The sequence below is a fragment of the Dendroctonus ponderosae genome, unplaced genomic scaffold (genome assembly GCF_020466585.1).
Source record: "Dendroctonus ponderosae isolate FM_Combo_2020 unplaced genomic scaffold, Dpon_F_20191213v2 Dpon_F_20191213_10, whole genome shotgun sequence".
Lineage (NCBI taxonomy): Eukaryota > Metazoa > Arthropoda > Insecta > Coleoptera > Curculionidae > Dendroctonus > Dendroctonus ponderosae.
Genome location: NW_026017111.1, coordinates 4,206,883 through 4,228,710, shown reverse-complemented (window position 1 = coordinate 4,228,710; position 21,828 = coordinate 4,206,883). Strand labels below are relative to the sequence as shown.

The following is a 21,828-nucleotide window of genomic DNA, read 5'->3' as shown; positions in this document are numbered from 1 at the left end:
TATCAATCCGTAATAAAAGACGTGAGGAAATTCTGTCTTTTTTAAAGACAAAAATTTTTGAGGCGAAATACCCAAAAAGAAGTTTGTAAAAAAAGCTTTTAATTAATGTGCTCAAATTCAAAAATCGGTTAAAAGGCTTAAAATGTGAATAAATACCCGCCGTGTGCCCAGTATTTATTTGAAAAGCTTCCGCTTTTGCTGTGATGGCATAGTGAAATTGGTGAAAACGCGCCAGAGGGTTTTTTCTCAAAAGGGACCGCCTATTTAATACAAATAGTTGTGGACGCTACTGAAAAAAAGGTGAATGGTAAACACGTAACATGGAGCGCTTCGTCGTATATCGAATTTAATTAAGGAAATTATCCCCCGAAAGATAAGACAGTTTAGAAGTCTGGCGCAAAGTTTGTCGGGGCTAAACTTGTTCGTGTATAAGTAAGATTGCAGATTTCGTATAGTTGCAGTTTTGTCAGGAAAAGTTCGAAACATTAGCTCGGGATTATGTCTTGAATGTAAATATTATAATTTCCCGTCGAGTTCATTCTTTGTCAGCCCAACTAACTTCCGCAAAGTTGCGCCTGATGCGCCCGCACAAGAAGGGTTGCATGGAAAATTGATTTCGCTCTGGCCCATTATAATAACTACCACTTGACAGTATCAAGGCACTTAACAATGCCGGGAGTTGTTCGCGAAAATATATCGTTTCGTGCTGGGAAATTCGCCGATAAAACATGAGAAATTGAGAAGTGAATAATACAATTACAAAAAATTGCTAAGTTTGCCTAAATCCTGTCCATCTTCAATGTTCGTTGTACGTTCGTGGCGTTAACCCGTCCAATATACGGTAAAATGCTAATAGCCAATTATTCCCAGCATTAAGACTAAATTATGAAAATAATTTATTACTCGGCAAGTTTTTTTCTACTGCAAAAAACAGGTTCTGTAGCATTAAGACACTCGGGATCATATTCATTATTAAGTGCCTTATTACCGGACCCTTAACTCGGCAACTTTTTATATGCCATCCCGAGCCCGATTAATCTCAATAAAGCATAATGAGCTGAAAAACTGTTTTAATGCAATTTGTGTTTAATTAAAGATCTGTCGTCACGGTGGTTGTGTTCCTTCCGAAGAAGCCAATGGGTTCAGTTTGCACTCCATTAGCCAACTAAGGCTGATCGATTTTTTCAACCTGTCACCTAAAAGCAAAACAATGTAGTTCTATTAAAGCTACGCGATGTAAAACTCTCCATTGTCGTTCGCCATTGTTTCCTTTCGCAGTATGGGAATCTGCAAAAACCCATTCGCTCTTCGTCTGCACTTAATGAGTAAACAACTTGTTACTCTATTTGCGTGAGGAGGATAACGTAACTAATTGTGATGCGACAGTAATGAGCTTCTAAAAATGGTTGCGTAATTAAAGGTCTCTAGTCTCCAGTGTTCGTTAAAGCATGGTTCAGGTGAAGAAAGTTGGATAAACACTATTTACTTAAGGTAATCTTAGCTAAGCTTTTGAGTTCTAATTAATAGAGCGCAGAGTAGGACCTAAATACTAGACAATTATCCAAATCAGCGATAATAATTTGGCGCTACAAAAGTCTCTCATCAGTGCGAAGGAATTAACAAAGAAACACCAGACACACGCAGATACGTTTGTTCGTTATATGATTAAAACGATAATTAAAATTGACGTAACGCCGCGTTTGAATATGCGGAGAAAATTAAATTCAGTGGGCCAGAAGCTTTCGGATCCACTTTATTGTTGCGATGATAATTCCACACGGACGATGTTGAACCGAAACCGAAGGGTTTTTGTGTTTGCGGTTCTGTAAGCAGATTGTTCGTGGTGGGAATGGGTTAGTTTAATAAGTCGCCAATGTGGAAATGGAAACTTGATTTTCAGTTATTCGCTCAAAAATTAACAGGCACTTTTAGCTTTCGATTTCGATAAAAGCCTGTTCACATACAAAAGGGCAAGGTTGAGTTGACAAGAGCATTATTTTCTTCATTGATACTCCAAAAGTCAGTTCGTTGAATCGTGCAGTTTTGTAGGATTCTACGAACGTTAATCATCTTAGTGCGGATAATGAGCAAATCTTCGCTGCTGAGTCAGTTTGAAAATACATTTCTCAAAAACCCGTCGATGAAAGACAATGAGGGGCTCTTTTCTTCACTAATACCCCAAAATTCAGTTCAATGGCGCTTTTTTCTAAGATTTTAGTAATTTTTAATCATCGGAGTGCACATTTTTCACGACCTTTGTCGCATAGGGAGTTTAAAAAAACATCTCTGGAAAACCTGTGGAGCTAGAAAAGCGTTTGTTTCCACATCTGAAAAAGCACTCTTTTGTTCACTAGTGCTCTTAAATTCAGTTTAATCACGCTATTGTTTTAGATTTTACGATTTTTTTAGCATGCGAGTGCGATATTTTGCAATCATTCGTTGGACAGTGAGTTCCGAAAATACATTTCTGAAAACCGGTGGAGCTAGAAAAGCGTTTGTTACCACATCTGAAAAAGCACTGATTTCTTCACTAGTGCTCTGAAATTCAGTTTAATCGCGATATTTTCCTACATATTACGAATTTTTGATCATCCGAGTGCGGATTTCTCGCCATGTCCTCTGCGTACAATGAGTTTCAAAAATACGTTCCTCAAAAACCGGTGGAGGTAGAAAAGCGTTTGTTACGATATCTCAAAAAGCACTCTTTTCTTCACTAATGCTACAAAATGCAGTTCAATCGGCCTCTTTTCTTAGATTTTACGAAATTTTAATCATTGGAAGGCGGAGTTTTGACGATCTTTTCTTGCACAGTGAGTTTCAAAAATACATTTCTGAAAAACCAGTGGAGCTAGAAAGGCCTATGTTACCACATCTGAAAAAGCACTGTTTTCGTCACTAGTGCTCTGAAATTCAGTTGAATCGCGCTATTTTCCTAGATTTTACGAAATTTTAATCATCGGAGTGCGGATTTTTGACGATCTTTTCTTGCACAGTGAGTTTCAAAAATATATTTCTGAAAAACCAGTGGAGCTAGAAAAGCCTTTGTTACCACATTTGAAAAAGCACTGTTTTCGTCACTAGTGCTCTGAAAGTCAGTTAATTGCGCTATTTTCGTAGATTTTACGAAATTTTAATCTTGGAAGTGTGGATTTTTGACGATCTTTTCTTGCACAGTGAGTTTCAACAATACATTTCTGAAAAACCAGTGGAGCTAGAAAAGCGTTTGTTACCACATCTGAAAAAGCACTGATTTCTGCACTAGTGCTCTGAAATTCAGTTTAATCGCGCTATTTTCCTAGATATTACGAATTTTTGATCAACCGAGTGCGGATTTCTCGCCATGTCCTCTTCGTACGATGAGTTTCAAAAAAACATTCCTCAAAAACCGGAGGAGGTAGAAAAGCGTTTGTTACGATATCTCAAAAAGCACTCGTTTCTTCACTAATGCTACCAAATGTAGTTCAATCGGCCTCTTTTCTTAGATTTTACGAAATTTTAATTATCGGAGTGCGGATTTTTGACGATCCTTTCTTGCACAGCGAGTTTCAAAAATACAGTTCTGAAAAATCAGTGGAGCTAGAAAAGCGTTCGTCACCACATCTGAAAAAGCACTCTTTTCTTCACTAGTGCTCTGAAATTCAGTTTAATTGCGCTATTTTCCTAGATTTTTCGAATTTTTAATCAACCGAATGCGGATATTTCGCGGTGTCCTCTCCGTACAATGAGATTCAAAAAAACGTTCCTCAAAAACCAGTGGTGGAAGAAAAGCGTTTGTTGCGATATCCGAAAAAGCACTTCTTTCTTCACTAATGCTATCAAATGCAGTTCAATCGGCCTCGTTTCTTAGATTTTACGAAATTTTAATTATCGGAGTGCGGATTTTTGACGATCCTTCCTTGCACAGTGAGTTTCAAAAATACAGTTCTGAAAAATCAGTGGAGCTAGAAAAGCGTTTGTCACCACATCTGAAAAAGCACTCTTTTCTTTATTAGTGCTCTGAAATTTAGTCTAATCGCGATATTTTCCCAGATTTTTCGAATTGTTAATAAACCAAGTGCGGATTTTTAGCGATGTCCTGTTTACCCCGTGATTTTCAAAAAAAACGCTCTTCAAAAAGCGGTAAAGATAGAAAAGCGTTTCTAACCACATCTGAAACAGCATTCTGTTCTTCACTAATGCTACAAAATGCAGTTCAATCGGCCGCTTTTCTTAGATTTAACGAAATTTTAATCATCGGAGTGCGGATTTCTTGCGATGTCCTATTTGCACAAGGACTTTCAAAAAAACATTCCCCAAAAACAAGTGGAGGTAGAAAAACGTTTATCAATTTGTAATAAATTTTTTTATCAATCTGTAATAAAAGACGTGAGGAAATTCTGTCTTTTTTAAAGACAAAAATTTTTGAGGCGAAATACCCAAAAAGAAGTTTGTAAAAAAGAAAAACGTTTGTTACGATATMYGACAAAACMCTCTTTTCTCCACTAATRCTCYAAAATGCWGTTCAATCGCCAGCTTTYCTTAGATTTTACMAAATTTTAATCATCGGAGTGAGGATTTTTAACCACCTTTGTCRCACAGTGATGAAAAACCTGTSGAGGCAGAAAAGCGTTTGCTGCGGCACCTGAAAGCGCACTCTCTTCCTCACTAATGCTCCAAAATMCAGGACAATCGCCCTAATTTCTGAAATTTTACYAACTRATCATCTGAGTGCAYATTTTTCACGTTTCTTCGTTGCACAGCRAATTTCAAACTTACATTWCTAAAAAACCTGTAGAAGTAGGAAAAGCGCTTGTTGCTGCGTTAAAAAGGGCGCCCTTTCCTCACTAAAACCCCAAAATTCACTTCGAAAAATTGACTAATCACTGATTGGACTGTGAAACAAAAATATGTGCTCACCTCGATTGAAGGTGCCACAATATGTCCACCAGTCAGCTGATGGTGATGATGATGAGGCGTGGTGGTATGCCTTGGTAGCACCTCGTTCAAGTCTTCGTACAGCCCGGTGGCTGCCGCTGCATCACAGTTGTTTTGAGGGGAATTTTTACAAGGTAAAAAGTTTTGCACTCGTTTATGTCTGAAACAATCAAACAAAAATTTATTGAAACTTGACCACCCAACAGCACAGACCTCGTGTCATTTTCCTAGCGATTTCCAAGCCTCAGAATTCACTTTTGCAGTAAAATTCATTTTTCAACTAATGAAACTTTTTCCGAGTCGCTCTCTGTTGGCGTTCCATTTCGAAGTAAATCTATTAGGTGAGAGTAATATTCGTCGTGCTTTTCCTTTATCTCAGGTTTTTTTTATGTACCGCGAAGAGGAGAATCTTTTTCGAAAGTATTACAAAGGGCTTTCTTTGAGGATGATAAAGCATTTAAATTCGGTTCATCGAAAGCACGCAGAAGAGGGGCTTTGTGTCTGAGAGATTTCCACGAAAAACTTGACGAGGGAGAGAGAGAAGAGCCAAGGAGTGGAAATGTATTATACAGGGCGACGTTTTATACACACTGAAGTGATTTGCTATAAAATTGTGGGTTTTATGAAAAAAATATAAAATATAAAATTCTAAATCTGATGATGGCGCTGTTGTCTCGCCGAAACGTAATGAAATAAACGATATTAAAAAATTTTTACTTCACACTTTGACTGAAACCCAGGAAAGATACGAATATAATAACAAAGAGACAAATTTAAGGTTTCACGAGGGCAAAGCCCTAAAAGAACGTAATGTTTACCAATTATGACTTTGTATAAATTTTAAATCTGATGATGGCGCTGTTGTCTCGCCGAAACGTAATGAAATAAACGATATTCAGATATTCAAACATTTTTACTTCACACTTTGACTGAGACCCAGGAAAGATAAGAATATAATAACAATTACACGCAGTTAGCAAAATAAATGAAAAATTTGTTCATAGTACAAATTTATATAAAATTTCCTTTTGCATTTTGAGTGGATTCAAAGCAAGGAGTGACGAGAGTGAGTTTGCATTTGTGCCCTTTGGGCTTAGGAATTGTCGAGTTTCACACGCAAAACACTGAAAGTGAATAATTTATTTTGCAAATTCCTAGTGTTCTTCATTCTATATCAACTTTTCATTATTTTCCCCAATTCTCTTGGTCCTCAACTCGTTTGAATTTAGGACTTAAAAACGCTTCGCCAAAAGCACCAGTTTTTTTCAAACTGTAAACATTTTTTTCGCTTTCGGATAGTTGGACCACCCAGAAAAACACCCTTTTCCATCGTCATTTCCAAAGCACTTCGACTGATAGATTATCACCCAGGACTGTTTATAACAGCGATAAAAACGCATTTTCCAAGTGATGTTTTGCATAGAAAGCAGTTGCACCAGTTGGAGCGATAACAGGACATGGCGCGGCTTCTTTGTTCATGAGAATTTAAAACGGAAATGTCTTTGTGTGGGCTGATGGTTTGCACTTAAAGTATTAACTATCTTTCGCCATGTTTGCGGTTTGTTTTCAAGCTGGTTTATTCTAATGAGTCAAGGTTGAAGTAAACCAACGAAATGGTTTTGAGTGGCGCCCGATTGAGTCTTCTGAACTTTATATTTCATGTGTTCGCGTTTGATGCTGCAGTCAAGCCAGTTTCATCGAAACGTTGCACATAATTCCAGCTGGAATGATTTATGATTTTTCCCCGGCGCAAGGAAAACATCAGTCAAATCGCCGCTGGAAACTGAATAAGTAACATTAGCATTTTGGCAAGTGCATCGCATATTTTCCCTTTTAATTCCTTCGCCTGTGCTCCCTCCTTAATCAATATCTTGTCAAGAGAGGAATTATGCCCGGTCATAACCGATGGTATGCTCCGCTTCAAAATATTAATCGTCCTAACAGGCGAAATGACAAAGCAAAAATGCCTCGGCCTCTCCCAAAGTGGATACCCTCCTCCGAAAATATAAATATAAAAGATGTTAAGCGTGAATTTTTCATATCATCACTAATGTGCGCGCCATCAATCAATCTAAATTAGCAAGCGCTCCCTTGGGAAAACAACTATCTGATATTTTCTCTTTGCCTGTTTTTCCTTCGGCTCGGGCCCTGGTGCTAAAACAATCTCCTCACATGGTTTTTCGATCAAGATGCTTGATTGATTTTTCTAATTAAATCTCATGGTCACCGGAACCCAAAAAAGAACTCGCCTCTGGGACATTTGCATCTGATTAGACGCCAATAAGCAGCCGTTTTCTTTAATATAAGATAAAGCAGCTTTTAAGCAAAATTGCCATTCCAGTCGAAATACCAGTGAAATAATTTTCGAGAATCGTCTTCGCAAAGTTTCACTAATAAAGCTATACAAAGCGATGTTAGAATTGGTCTCATTAATCTCCTTTTCGGAACAATCAGTTTTGAGAACGAAGCCCGGCCAAGTCAACTGTGCACAAATTAATTTTTCCGTCTTCATCCTTCATTGTATTCTTTGGCTTTGCCGTGACAATATTTCCAGCTAGAAACCGGGCCATTTTCCACTCGAAAGTACAATACAGTTAATTTGGTTTCGGATTGGAATTAAACTAGTTCTCCTAAGAGGATTTATTTCTTTCATGCTTTTGGGAGGATTCGAATACTTTGATGGATCTGATCAGTCCGTAAGTACCTGGTTTTGGTCACTCTAAATCGGTCAAATCTTTCGCATAATCGCGTTTCGAATTCGAATCATTGAAAGAATATTTTGGGGCAGATTTTCGACGGAACCGGCAACTCTTAAACGAATTCGTGTAAAGAATGAAAACTGATGTTGTGAAGTGAGGTTAAGAGGCTTCAATCAATTGCATCCAGCGCTGCAGGCCCGAATGGAAAAAATCGACTAAACAATCAACCAAACAGCAAACGTAAAGAAAGGGTCGTGGCCGAAAATGTAGCGGATACAACCTCTTGTCCGCGGCGGTTCTAATAATTAATCAGGCGCCTTATTATCGCTCGGGACATCCATTAGACAGTCCAGGAAGTCATTAGAGCGCCACAAGGCTAATGGGGCACCCTTGCAGTCACTTATCAAGGGGGCCCGCGTGCCACCAAGCGTCAAATCAATGCAGAGCCCTTCACCTCTTCTACCTTTGCGACATTTCAAAGGGCTTGTGAAATATCGCCCAGGTTTATTGCGCCCTCAAGGCGCAACAGCGGATAAGAAAACACCATATTGTTATTCTGGATGATACACGAAACGATTTGTTTACCGTTAAACGCCCTTCGGGCGCTTTTTTCAAGGGACAACGCATCGCTTTCTTGCATCCCGACGAGGCCACAGCGACTATTTCGATCCGAATTCATCTGTCTTAATGTGTTATTGCCTTCTTCATATCATCATTCATCGTTTAAATCTCGCGAGGATTTCGAGCAAACTACTTCCAATGGAGGGTGAGCGAGACATGTTTAGTCAAGTCATTGTTTTGCTGTTTTTAAAGGTTACAATAGGATTCTTTACCAAAAGAGTTGACGACCATTTCTTGAAACTGATGAGCTTTTTTAGACTGCCCGGGACGTTTCGCAAGCGCGAGTGGCGATTATTTTCAGTGATGGTCTGCTCAACGCATCGCCCCTCTAAGGAGGCTGGCCACTCCGCCAAAAGATTGTGGCATATCGCAGATATTTCTTGAAACTGATGAGTTTTTCGGGTTTTTAGACTCCCGCGGGAAAAATTATTTCTGACGTTTCGCAAGCGCGAGTGGCGAGCAYCTWCAGAGGTGGTSATGCKYWRMGCAKCACCACCTCTGWAGRTGCTCGCCACTCGCGCTTGCGAAACGTCAGAAATAATTTTTCCCGCGGGAGTCTAAAAACCCGAAAAACTCATCAGTTTCAAGAAATATCTGCGATATGCAACAATCCTTTAATTCTATATAAACTTCCACACCTAGTAAGGTAGATTGGAATGCCGATCTTAATAATTTCCGGATTTGCCCGCGTTTGCCAGCATAGTAGGCCTAATTTTTGACAGCGCAACGTAATTGTCGCCAAACTGGCAGGCCTATAAGCGCCAAATCGCCGGTTATCCGTGTGTATTTGCGCGATGTTTTTCGACTATTAAATTGGGAAAAATGTTTTTCCGACAATTAAAGACAAGGTGTACAAGAACCAGTCAGCCAGAGTCTGAGAAAAGTTGGGCAATAAAAACAGTAAAAAATTACACTTTGAGACTAACCGACATGAATCGTGGATGTTAAGGCACGTTTGGATGCCTAGGCTCTTCTGGCAATATTTGGAACTCTTCTTGGCGGAACTTTACAGGATCCAAACACAGCGAATCTCCGGAGGTTTGCCCATAAGCAAACACCGACAAATAATTTCTTGGTGGCAGAGTAAAATGTAGGAAAACCAGGAGACAAAAAATACTCATTTGACTCTATTGATCCATTTCTGTGCTAGAAGTGGGGCGTATTTTTTCGACACACCGAAATGCAGAAAAATAAAAAAATTGAATTGGCAATAAAAACCCGGTTTTTTATATTCTTCTTTCCGTAAAATGTTTCGCAGACAAAGGCGCGAGTGTGTCAACAGGAACTTTATATTTTATTGGCCGGCCTCCTGCGATGTTTGGTTTTATTTTTAATGCACTTCCTTCCATTATTCGCTTTTGCACTTCAACGTATACGCTTCCTTTGCACAATATTGCACCTTGCATTGAAATTGATGGAGCCGCATTTATTTTACTCTTGCGCTGGGACGATTATTAATGATCTCGCCACTACATTTAAAGGATGTTGGAAAAATGCGACACATTTTACATTTGTCTATTCCAATGATCAACATTCGATGCAAACATTTCTGTTTAGAGTGCAGATTCGAATCATTCCATCAAGTGCAAGCTATAACAACTTCAAGACTGAAAAAGTTGGGGAAATAAAGCTGTTTTACTGTTGTACATCCATTTAGAAGAGCGGGGACAAAATTAGCACTTAGAATGCACGAGTGATATTAAATCGGGCCAATCCAATATTTCTGTCAGAATCAGGAATGGGCGGGATTCGGGATAAGACAACAGTGTATTTGACGCCACTATGTAACTTCGTCGTATTTCGCACGACTTCTCATAAAAATTTATATAAATTGTGTTTCCACTGTTTCGGACAGCTTCCACTTCAGGAACTTGACAGGCTAATCCGAAGGAAAGACCATCAATTTGCTAGTCGCGTATATTCAAGATGTTTCGATGTTTGGAAAAGTTGTTTCAAACTTGCCTTTATATTTTAAATCCACCATAGACTTGCAGGCTTTAACGTGTCCATTAACTAGCTTGGAAACCTGGCCGCGAAATTTATTGTTTTAGCTACACAACTTGACTCTGCTCGATTTTATACAGTTTTGTCTTGAAACTTTTCAGCCAGTGAACACCAAAGAGGAATCAACAAATTTGAAACTTTCCTTTACAAGTTTTGTTTGATGGGATTGCTACGTGGGTGACCATAGAGCCAAATTATGAAAATCACTTTTTTAATTCTCTAGTTTATTCCCATAGTTCTATAACTTCGATTGTCTTTCATTTGGACAATTTTCAGGATGTCAAATTGTGCGTTATTTTCGCACAATCAGGCGGCTTTAATTTTTCAAATAAAAAATTAGCATTTTACCAGAAAAACCGAAATGAACTTTTTTGTTACCAAATCAATGTAGAATTAGACAGTAGTTTTTGCTTGCAAAAAAACATTGGCGTCCACCGTTTTCACGTCTAGAAAGGATGAAATATTAGATTTAGCGTTCATTTCTTCAGACTATCCAACAGCTTTAATTTTTTTCATCAAAAACTGCGCATTTCAGCAACAAAATCAAAAGAGCTTTTTTGTTCCTAACTGAATGCAGAGTTACAAACTAATTTTTGTTTCTTGAAAAACCGCTGTCCTGGGTCGATTTTCTGCCTGAAAATGATCAAATGTAAAATATTGCCATAATTTTTTCATATAATCCAAATAGATTCCATTTTTTTATAAAAAAAACTGTAAACTTTAGCATGAATTGCAACAAAACTTTTTAGTTCCCAATTGAACGTAGAATTAAAAAATAACTTTTGTTTGCAAAAATTCATTGGCACACCCCGGTTTTTTTGTCTACAAACTGTCAAATGTTAGACTAGCGTTCATTTTCTCGCACAATCCGAGAGAATTATTTTTTCTGAAAAACTGTGCCTTTCAGCGAAAAACCCAAAAGACCATTTTGGTTCCCAACTGAATGAAGAATTGAAAAACAGTTTTTGTTTGTAAAAACCCCATTGAAATTTAACTTGGAAGTTAAAGCGACCGTCCAATGCACCTGATTTGATGTCCATTGAATACTTTGGAGATTTGCACAAAATTAGTAGGCCCAAAGCTTAATTATTCAGTGTCTTATAGTTCTATAACAGTTTTTTAAGCTTTTTTTCAATTTGGTCAATTTTCAAGAGACGAAACTGAAACTAGGCACAAAGATAAAGATGAATATTCTATAGAGGATTAGCAGTACAATATCACAAAAACCAATTTGTCTTTTTTCAAGCTTCCTTCTATGCCAGACGATAGAACGGCAGGATTCTAGAGTTCAGTCTATTGCCAATTTCCCAAAAGTTTCTCGTGTTTGTCGAGACCGCAAATGGATTAAGGACAGTGCAATTTGAGGAATTCACTTGGCTCACAATTAGACCACATCTGATTTCAACGTCTCTTTAGGATTTATGTGCAGTGAACGATCTGGCGAAATCCGTTGGCTTGTTTAATGGAAAAGTGCCACTTTATTAATGTAAAGGAAAATCGAGTTTGAGTCGCTCGGTTCTGATTTAGACCCGACCCGACCTTTACGTGAATTGTTTGCAATTTATGGATTTCCATTGTAACAAACTGAACATAAACTAAAACTGAAAATTGTGCAAAAAAATCACGTGAAAAGCACACATATCTCACGTAAACAAAAGCGAACATTCAATAGTAATTTCCAAGAGGAAATCGACTGGCAGCTTCCAGCACGCTGGATACATTGTTAAGCTGACACGTATTTTTATTCGTCGGACTGAGGAAGAAAGGGGTTTTTTATTCAAAATTGTTCGACACTCACACTCACAGGCAATTCTCATTTGGTTAAAATGTCGTCGAATTTGGTTAAAATGGCTCGTGGAACGGAAAAGTCTCGGGCGATAGTTGTTTTCCATTTCCCACTTCCCTTTGTGATCGATTATCTAAAGAACTGTGTACTTGTTGGATGGTTTAACTCGATTTTAATAAAAGAAGACATTGATCCATTCATGCGCTAAAAGCTCTTGAAGAAAAGAAAACCCGGCGGAATACTAGAGGACTAAAAACGGGAAATTCTAGATTAAAACTTTCGCCTACGACACCAAATAATGTCCGGATTATTATGAAAAATTACTCAACTAAGCCGGATATTTGGGGTTAATTCGACATTAGGAAAAGGCGCTCAGGAAAAACGCCGTTGAGTTTAATAGCTTTAAAAATAAAAAAAAGTTGAAAAACATGCTATTTTAGGCGCCCATCTGTCAGCAATAAAGAATCCGACTGATGATAGTTACAGTCACATATTATTAGATTGTTATTTTTGACTTCAATAGACATCATAATTCTTCAAAAAACAAAAAACAGATCCATAAGTCGCCTCAATAAATATATACGAAGCCAGAAAATAAATCCCCGAGAAATAGATATTCAATATCAGACAGTTACAGCTCGAGTTGTCTGGAAATATATTTCATCTCGGTTCGTATAAAAAGTTTCGACAATGTCGCTCACATATTTATATGAATAAGACGCAGAATGGAACGGCTGGATTTTCAATCTCGCTTTCGGAAAAGCCGGATTACGGCCGCGGATCTTAGCGAACGGATTTTCATGCTTAACATATTGCCGTAATGGTTTCTATGCCCAGGTGGTAAGAGTGTTTTTTTATGAAAACTCGCCCTTTTTCCCAAATGCAAATGAATAGAAAAGAGGTGGTCGGCTCAACTCATCACCACTCTGAAGACGCTCGCCACTCGTACTTGCGAAACGTCAGAAATAGTATTCCTTGGCGGTCTAAAAGAGCGAAAACCTCATCACTTTCCAAAAATATCCGCAATATGCAACAATCTTTTGGTTGTATATACGTGCACACATTGTAGGACAGATAGAAACACGAAATAAAGTTCGCATTCTGAATGCTGCTCTGAAAAATTTCCGGATCTGCCCGCGATTGCCCGTATAGTAGGCCTAATTTATGACAGCGCAACGTAATTGCCGCCAAACTGGCAGGCCTATAAGCGCTAAATCGTCGGTTATCCGTGTGTATTTCAGCGATGTTTTTCCGACATGTTCAGTTAGGAAAAAATGATTTTCCAACTGAAGCCAATAAAAGGTAAAATGGAACGGCTGGATTTTTAATCTCGCTTAGGTGATAACCTGCCTTTCCCACATGCAAATGAACAGAAAAATACACTCACAAGGGCCAAAGGCAAAAGACAACATATTTAAATAACTACGCATTAAGCAAACTGACCTCTAAAAGAGCATGTTTTAAATGTATTCAGTATGTAATTTTTTAACTGTGCTTGTGCACAAAATAATCAGCCTAATATCGCATAAATCATTAGTTAAATTTGGTTCTCTAAATATGTTTGATTAGTTCATTTCAATCACGATAACTATTAATTGGATAATCCACTTGATGCATTTGCATTAATTTGCCGGAGTTTTCGAATATTCGATTCGCCATCCCGAATAAAATATTGAAGCTGACTAGATTTAATTCTATACTTGGGTCAAATGACCGGAATAAATGCTTATTTCGGATAATTAAATGCAATTGTAAGTAAATATAGGGAGTAATTGATTCGGAGAAATTATTTGCGTAATTGACTGAATGGTCATTTTCCCTTCTGAAGCTCCAAACAGGAAAATTTCTCATTTTCCAACACTGGGGAGTGTTTTTCCCGAATAATCAGTCACCTAAGCAATTTTAATGGCCTTTCAACATTCGAAATTCACTCTATAAAACAAGCCATTAATTTGCAGGTAGTAAAATCATTCCCTATTGGCTGCATCAATAATTCTAAAGTGGCTTCTGTAAATATAAATATTTTAATTGGAAATTTCCATCATCATAAACACTAATTATTGAAATGAATTTGCAGTGTTTCATTAATTAGATTGCCAATTTATTGGCAGTTGAATACATTTACAAGCAAATCTTCTCTGGGAGCCAATCGGGGGAAAAATTGTCATTTGATCACTAGTGTTTTCTGGGCTTTTAGGAAAGAAGATTTCTCATATTCTTTGAAATTCAAACTTGGCAGACGATTTATGCCACTAACAACTAGACAAAGGCTCGAAAGACCAACAAAAAAACCACACTGATGCATCGTATTGTTTAAACACACCTAAAGACTTTGACTCTGTCGGTCATTTCTTCAATAAAAAACACTTCACAATAAACTACTTCTTACTTGCGGACTGATTCTTCAGTTTTCAAGCAGTTTTTTGAGTACCTGTGTCCACTTTAAGGTCTGTATATCAGGCATAAACTTGCTGTTCCCTATCGGCTTTTTAATAACTTCTAAAACTAAATGGATTAAGCCACTCGGTCATTGTAAATTCAATTTCAAAATGCAATAATGTCCCTTTGCCCGAAACGGTTTAAATGATTTACAAATGGAAGTTTTAGAGCTGCGTTTCCGCGTCCGCCCGAGATTTAATATTACCTGCCTTCAATTAATTAGCAGTCTAAAATCCGAATAAAGTAAAATTAAGTTCGCGGAAAAACTGCGAATTTAATAAAGGTTTTACTTGAGATAAAACATGCACAATACTGACGACATTCGGAAGTTTTACCCCGGCAAAAAATCACGCATTTCGATAGAATGCTACAGCATCAGTTCATTTTCAAATTAAACGTAGACGGCGAAAAGGCGACACTTAATTCGCATTATTAACTTTCCAAATTACCTCCAAAGTAACAGTTTATCATTCGTTAACATCATAAAGGCGCGCCGAAAAAGTTTGCTTTGTTCTTAAAAACTTAATCTTTCGGCGCTGAAAAGGCGATGAGCGAGCTCATTTTTATGTAAAGAGGATTCACACCTAAATCCTTTCTGGCCGAGGTTTTGCGCATTAATGCAAACGCAATCAAAAGGTTCTTATTTAACTGGCAGGACAGAAAATTCGGATTTTAATAATGCAAAGATTCACTTTATATTTTAAAGTAAACGCATTAGAGACTGATGTAGACGTTTAAAGCCAATAAACAGTGTTGTTTTGCTCTTAATCCAGAGCAAAGCATTGAACGCATTGAAGACTGATGTCTTCTGGAGCCAAATTTGCCATACAAACAGTGGTTTTTTGCTCTTTGTTTTGGCTGTTGCTATAACGTAGAGTTTCGTTAATATGTTGCGTTAAATTTGCCTTTAACGGTCGCTTCAAGTGCAACCTGTCAGCCGAGGTGCTAAACATATTAGCATACATTTACTTGAAGCTGTTACAGCAGATAATATCTCATATGGTGATTATTCAGCTCCTGAGAGCTGGTTTGTGCTGCAATAATTTGCACACATTTACATTATTTAATTTGTTTCAATAATTTTCCGTAATTCACATTTCACTTGGTTGGATGCCAATGAAAATAGCTGCAAATGCGAAAAACAGCAGCTTTTTAGTTCGGCCGTAAAAACAGTTGTCGGATAATAAATTACCCATGAAAGATCGCAGAATAAATGCGACTGTACAAGTGTGCAATTAAACCTCAACGAAAATCTGGTTTTTTTTTTTGGTGTTTTTGAGCAAGAAATTATCGCTGTTGTAGTTGGTTCCGTGGATCTGCTGGCATTCTTTCATTGAACATTTGTATCTTAATTAGCTGGTTCGACCGAAATAACATAACGGGGCGGCTTAAATTAAAACCATCGCAAGCCATTTATTATGCCGGCCGACAATTAAGACTACTAATAAACTGGATCTGGGATTAAAGCGCCATAAAATGTGGCTAAAAAGCAGCTGGTTTTCACGTATATTTCGGATGGGTTCAATCCACGGGAATTTTCAATCACATTCATGGACATTCGAAAGGTTTCAATCCAAAAGTAGAGAAAGATTATTTATTACATTTACTGCCTGTTTAAAGAACCGCTTGTTTCTTGTAGGAATTTTGGAAATTTCCAAGTCGATTATTTTATCAGACAATAGGTATATTCAGTCCGTTCAAAGCAGTGGTTTTTCATAATAAAATAAACTACAGAAAATCACTCCAAGAAACCAATTTAAACTTATAAGGTCGCTTCTTGTTCGTTTACGTATAGCCTGTCCCAAAACTTTTTGGTAGTGAAGCAATAATTGTCGTTCTTTATTACTTGTTCACCCAGCAGACGGAAATTTAATTTAAATGCGACAATTTTGCAAATTAAATTCGTTTTATTTGTGGTATTGGGTGTTTCGAAATCGCTTAAACTGCAAACGAGTTGCGAGAAAAGTGCTAAAAAACCTTCGAAGCTCGCCGAAACTCCAAAATTCTCCATCCGATTTAGAGGCTCCAAATGAGAAAATTTTACCAATTAAATCCGTTTTTTTCGTGCTATTGGGCGTTTTCAATTCGCCAGAATCGCAAACGAGTACGAGAACAACTGCCAAAAAGCCTTCAAAATTCGCCGTAACTCCAAAATTCTCCATCCGATTTCTAGGCTCCAAATGCGAAACTTTAGCAAATTAAATCCGCTTTATTTGCGCTATTGGACTTTTTCTTCAAATCACTCGAACCGCAAACGAGTTACGAGCAAAAGTGCCAAGAAACCTTCAAAACTCGCCGTAACTCCAAAATTCTCCATCCGATTTCGACGCTTCAAATGCGAAAGTTTAGCAAATTAAATCCGCTTTATTTGTGCTATTGAACGTTTACAAATCGCCCGAACCGCAAACGAGTTACGAGTAAAAGTGCCAAGAAACCTTCAAAACTCGCCGTAACTCCAAAATTCTCCATCCTATGTCGACGCTCCAAATGCGAAAATTTAGCAAATTAAATCCGATTTAATTGTGCTGTTGGACTTTTTGAAATCGCTCGAACCGCAAACGAGTTACGAGCAAAAGTGCCAAAAAACCTTCCGAACCCGCCGTAACTCCAAAATTCTCCATCCGATTTCGACGCTTCAAATGCGAAAGTTTAGCAAATTAAATCCGCTTTATTTGTGCTATTGAACGTTTACAAATCGCCCGAACCGCAAACGAGTTACGAGTAAAAGTGCCAAGAAACCTTCAAAACTCGCCGTAACTCCAAAATTCTCCATCCGATTTCGACGCTTCAAATGCGAAAGTTTAGCAAATTAAATCCGCTTTATTTGTGCTATTGAACGTTTACAAATCGCCCGAACCGCAAACGAGTTACGAGTAAAAGTGCCAAGAAACCTTCAAAACTCGCCGTAACTCCAAAATTCTCCATCCTATGTCGACGCTCCAAATGCGAAAATTTAGCAAATTAAATCCGCTTTAATTGTGCTGTTGGACTTTTTGAAATCGCCCGAACCGCAAACGAGTTACGAGCAAAAGTGCCAAAAAACCTTCAAAACTCGCCGTAACTCCAAAATTCTCCATCCGATTTAGACGCTCCAAATGAGAAAATTTTGCAAATTTAATCCGTTTTATTTGTGCTATTGGACGTTTTCAAATCTCCCAAACCGCCAACAAGTACGAGAAAAACTGCCAAAAAAAAACTTCAAAATTCGCCGTAATTCCAAAATTCTCCATCCGATTTGAACGCGCAAAATGCGAAAATTTTACAATTAAATCCACTTTATTTGTGTTATTGGTGTTCTGAAATCGCTTAATTTGCAAAACGAGTTACGAGCAAAAGAGTGCCGAAAACATTTAAAACTCGCCATAAGTGCAGTTCTCCATCCGATTTCGACGCTCCAAATGCGAAAATTTAGCAAACTAAATCCGTTCTATTTGTGCTATTGAGTGTTCTCAAATCGCTTAAAGTGCAAACGAGTTACAAGTAAAAGAGTGCGAAAACCATTAAAAACTCGGCATAACTGCAAAGTTGTCCATCCGATTTGAACGCGCCAAATGCGAAAATTTACCAAATTAAATCCGACTTATTTGTGCTATGGGACTTTTTGAAATCGCTCGACCCACAAACGAGTTACGAGCAGAAGTGCCAAAAACATTAAAAACTCGATATAATTGCAAAATTCTCCATACGATTTGAACACGCCAAACTTTTTACATCCGATTTCCACGCTCCAAATGCAAAAAGTTACCAAATTAAATCGGTTCAATTTGGGCTATTTAGTGTTCTGAAATCGCTTAAACCGCCAACGAGTTACAAGTAAAAGAGTGCCAAAAACATTAAAAACTCGGCATAACTCCAAAGTCCTCCATCCGATTTGAACGCTCCAAGTGCGAAATCTAAGATTTTAATTTGTTTTCCAATTAATTATTTTAAACTTCAGTTGATCGTGCCATTTCCCGATACTTTTGCAAAGACAAACGAACTGTGCTATAATCATCCACACCGCCGTCCACTTGAAGCCGATTCGAAATTCCTTCCGAAGCTAATTACCTGCAAACCCGACATGTTTATGTGATGAAAAACCATAATTTAGAACAAAGCAGTGTCATTGCCGTGTGTTAAGCCACTCAAGGAATGTTCAAGGGATCGTTTTAAGTGGCAGCGGCGCACTCAAGATACGTTTTTTGCCTTTGGGTGCATGGTTTTTCTCATATCACTAAGTAGGTAGCTTAAGTGGCCCTGATTACCTATGGGAATGTCGATTATTTGTCAACTTGAAAACAACATCGAGACACTTTATTGCGATGGAGTACTGAGTCTGGCGTTTGTCTACCGTCTAGACCGCCCAAAAACAAACAAAAAAATTCGAAAAATTATTCCCTTTTAGAAACTCTGCAATTCAGATGCAGTTTAGCCCAAAAAACCAAAAAACCCGACATTTTACTCGATATAATTTCGTGGCGGAAATCGACTGCTTTCTCTTGCCTCAACTTGCATGGAAACTCCTTTGAAAGGAAAAATGAAGCAGATTCTCGGCAAATGTTTGATATTTTACGGGTCGCTGTGAATTGTAAATATCACCCGTTTGTCTATCCGGGATTTTGTTCATTTTTTCAGCTTCGGTCCCATTAGCTAGGAAAAAGCTAACGAAGGTTTATGGGCGCGCAGTTTAAATTAGCTGAGATCCATCCCGCACATGAAAAGCTTCGCCGACATTAAATAAATGTGATATGACAAGGGATTAGGGCTTGGCCCTTGTCCAGTCAGATTTATGTTCCGTAATTTCGACGTCTATTATAATTCCGCGATGCCATTTATGCGTTTTGTGGCTGCAGAATGTGCTAATGTGCAATGCAATGTGACTGCGCGCATTACATCAACAATAATGTGTCGGCCAAAATGGCAATGTCGGTGTTACCTACATGAAAAACCCTATTATTACTCGCAATGACTATGCTATTTGTGTCTCATGTAATTAGTCAGAGACGCAAGTTTCAGGTTTTATTCAATTTTAATACAGTCCAAATTTCGAGCGTTTTGCTCAACTTGACAAAAACTTTCATGGTGGGCCATTTTCTAAAATTCCGCACATCCCCACTAGAGCCACTAGACTTTGGGGATTTTGTGCAGTTGTAACCAAGATCAGTGGCTAGAAATGGGAAAATTTTCAATCTCAACGCAGTGCGGGTTGATTTTTAAACAACAGACAAACTTTCTGTTGAGAGTCTGACAAACATCTTCGTGCAGAGCCATTTTCAAAAATTTTCTACTCGACTGGTAAGTTTCAATATCATCCATGTGTAGACTGATTTTCCAAAAACAATTCAAACTGGCCAAGGCGTGCCAGTCCGACACACTTCCAAAAATTCTTCAACACACCGACACACTTCAAAATAGTTGCTTTTCCAGCCAGTTAATAGCAGAAAACTTGCTGTTTAAACCGAGTAGCTTTCAAGCAAATGGCAGATCAGGCCGATTTTTGCAGTTGTAGCAACCCATCTCTGAAGATGCCAGCCAGTAATGCTTGCGAAACCTTCAGTTAATCGACCACAAGTCCCATTAGAACGAGTTTCTCTGAACTAATGAGAAAAAGTGCGAAATACCCAGTAGGGCAATAATAATCTGTCGGCAAAAAAGGGTCTGAAAAAGGGCCTGCAGTCGAATATCACTTAAACTCTGGCAGCAGTATTAGAATGTTTAGCGCTTCATTACAACTAGAGCCAACTTTGGTGAGCTTAGAGAATCAGAACCAGAATTAATCCTGAACTTACGCCAGTTTCTACACAATAAAATAGTCGGTAGAATGGGTGGAAGAAGCAAGAAAAATATGGTCACGCATCAAATGAATTCATTCGTTCTCATAACAGTAATCTGAGCCATTTGGAAAGGACAAGAACTTGCAGGCCATTAGTTCCTTTCAAAAATAGCATTTAAACGTAACTTAAATCAGTTTCGAGCGGAGCGGAGCTTTTAGTTTTACGTTAAACGGACTAGTCATAAATTCCGACTTTTTCCTTCCGCTTTCCCTGTGTGCCAGGGATTGCGAGTAAAATATTGTTATAAAGTTCGCCATCTTGGCCCGGTTCAAGTCGCGTAATGTTATAATCTAGCTTTCAGCTTCGCATCTAACTTACCATTTAGGTTTTTCCAACCGGTTGGTTTGTTCACGAATTTCCAGTTTATTTAACTGAAATTCAAAATACGCAAATCAACAAATTTGTAGCAAAACCTTCTGCGGCCCCGTGGCACAATCACTGTGCGCCAAATGACGTCTTGGATTATCTTTTGGCACCAGCTGAAGAGACCAAATCATGTTTATTTATGGCAAAAGCGGAAAAACTGCCCTACTTGGCTTCGTCGCTGTTTTTTTGCGACTAGCGCAGTAAAAAATTACTTTAAATAATGCGTATTTGGAATGCAAGAAACCTCGCCGCGCCTTGTGTTTTCAACTCGGCACCAGGAAGCCGGGAATATTTTATATCCCGCAATCTTAATCCATCAGGAAGACGTCGTCACATCTACTAAATGAAACATTTCCAGGCAAAATACAAAAGAGGTTTTTTGCAAGGGATTTGCTGATTGCGAACGGAATTATGCTAATAGATGTCTCATACTGATTTTTGTCCCGTTTTCCATCGCGCACATTCATTCCCCTTAAATGATCATAAAATATGTAAAAACTCACAGACATTCTAGGGCAACATAGTATTAAATTCGCTTGGCGATAAATAACTGTCAGGGACATCATCTTGAAAGTGTTTTCTCCCCTGGTGTTTGCCTATAATTTAAGACCCCAAGACGTGCCGTTATTTAACACCTTTCAAGATGTCCAAATAGAAATTATTTATATTTCTATGACTCCCGAGAAAAATAACACATAAAAATGACGAACGAGCATAATTAGCTCGATCATTAGTCTTTTTTCCAAATACTTACTTCCAAACTAGAATGACAGCTATGAAAACTAGTAGTCCGAGTAACACTGAACATAAAACTATCACAGCCAATGTCTGGGAAGATGGACTACTTCGGTAGCTGGCATCTATCAGCTGAAAAAAAAATTACAATTAGGCAAAAAATGGATTTTGGACGTTTCAGCAGATATTTAAAAAACAAATTAAGCGGTTGTTCAATTCAGCTATAATTTTCAGGATTTGCACACTAAATCGAGCCCCATAAGTGCGGAGATTCTCAAATTTATGGCTGGTTTAATTTAGGAATAAGGAGTTTTTTAAACCGAGTCTCTTTGGAAGGTTTGCCTACTCTGCAGTACCAAGTTTGCAAAATTGGGAAAATTCTACCGGTAGGTCGATTTTCATAGAGTTTTTAGGATTTGCGCACTAAATCAAGTTGTATAAGTGTGGAAAT

At 38.1% G+C, this 21,828-nt stretch overlaps 1 protein-coding gene across 1 annotated transcript in view; it reads right to left on the bottom strand.

Moving 5' to 3' along the window:
* LOC109545667 overlaps positions 1-21,828 on the bottom strand; it is a gene marked incomplete in the record, with an annotated part of 105,231 nt that overhangs the window by 10,813 nt on the left and 72,590 nt on the right. Inside the window, 2 exon segments of the mRNA XM_048661996.1 lie at positions 4,897-5,074; positions 21,397-21,509. Coding sequence (XP_048517953.1) covers positions 4,897-5,074; positions 21,397-21,509 — 291 coding nt within the window.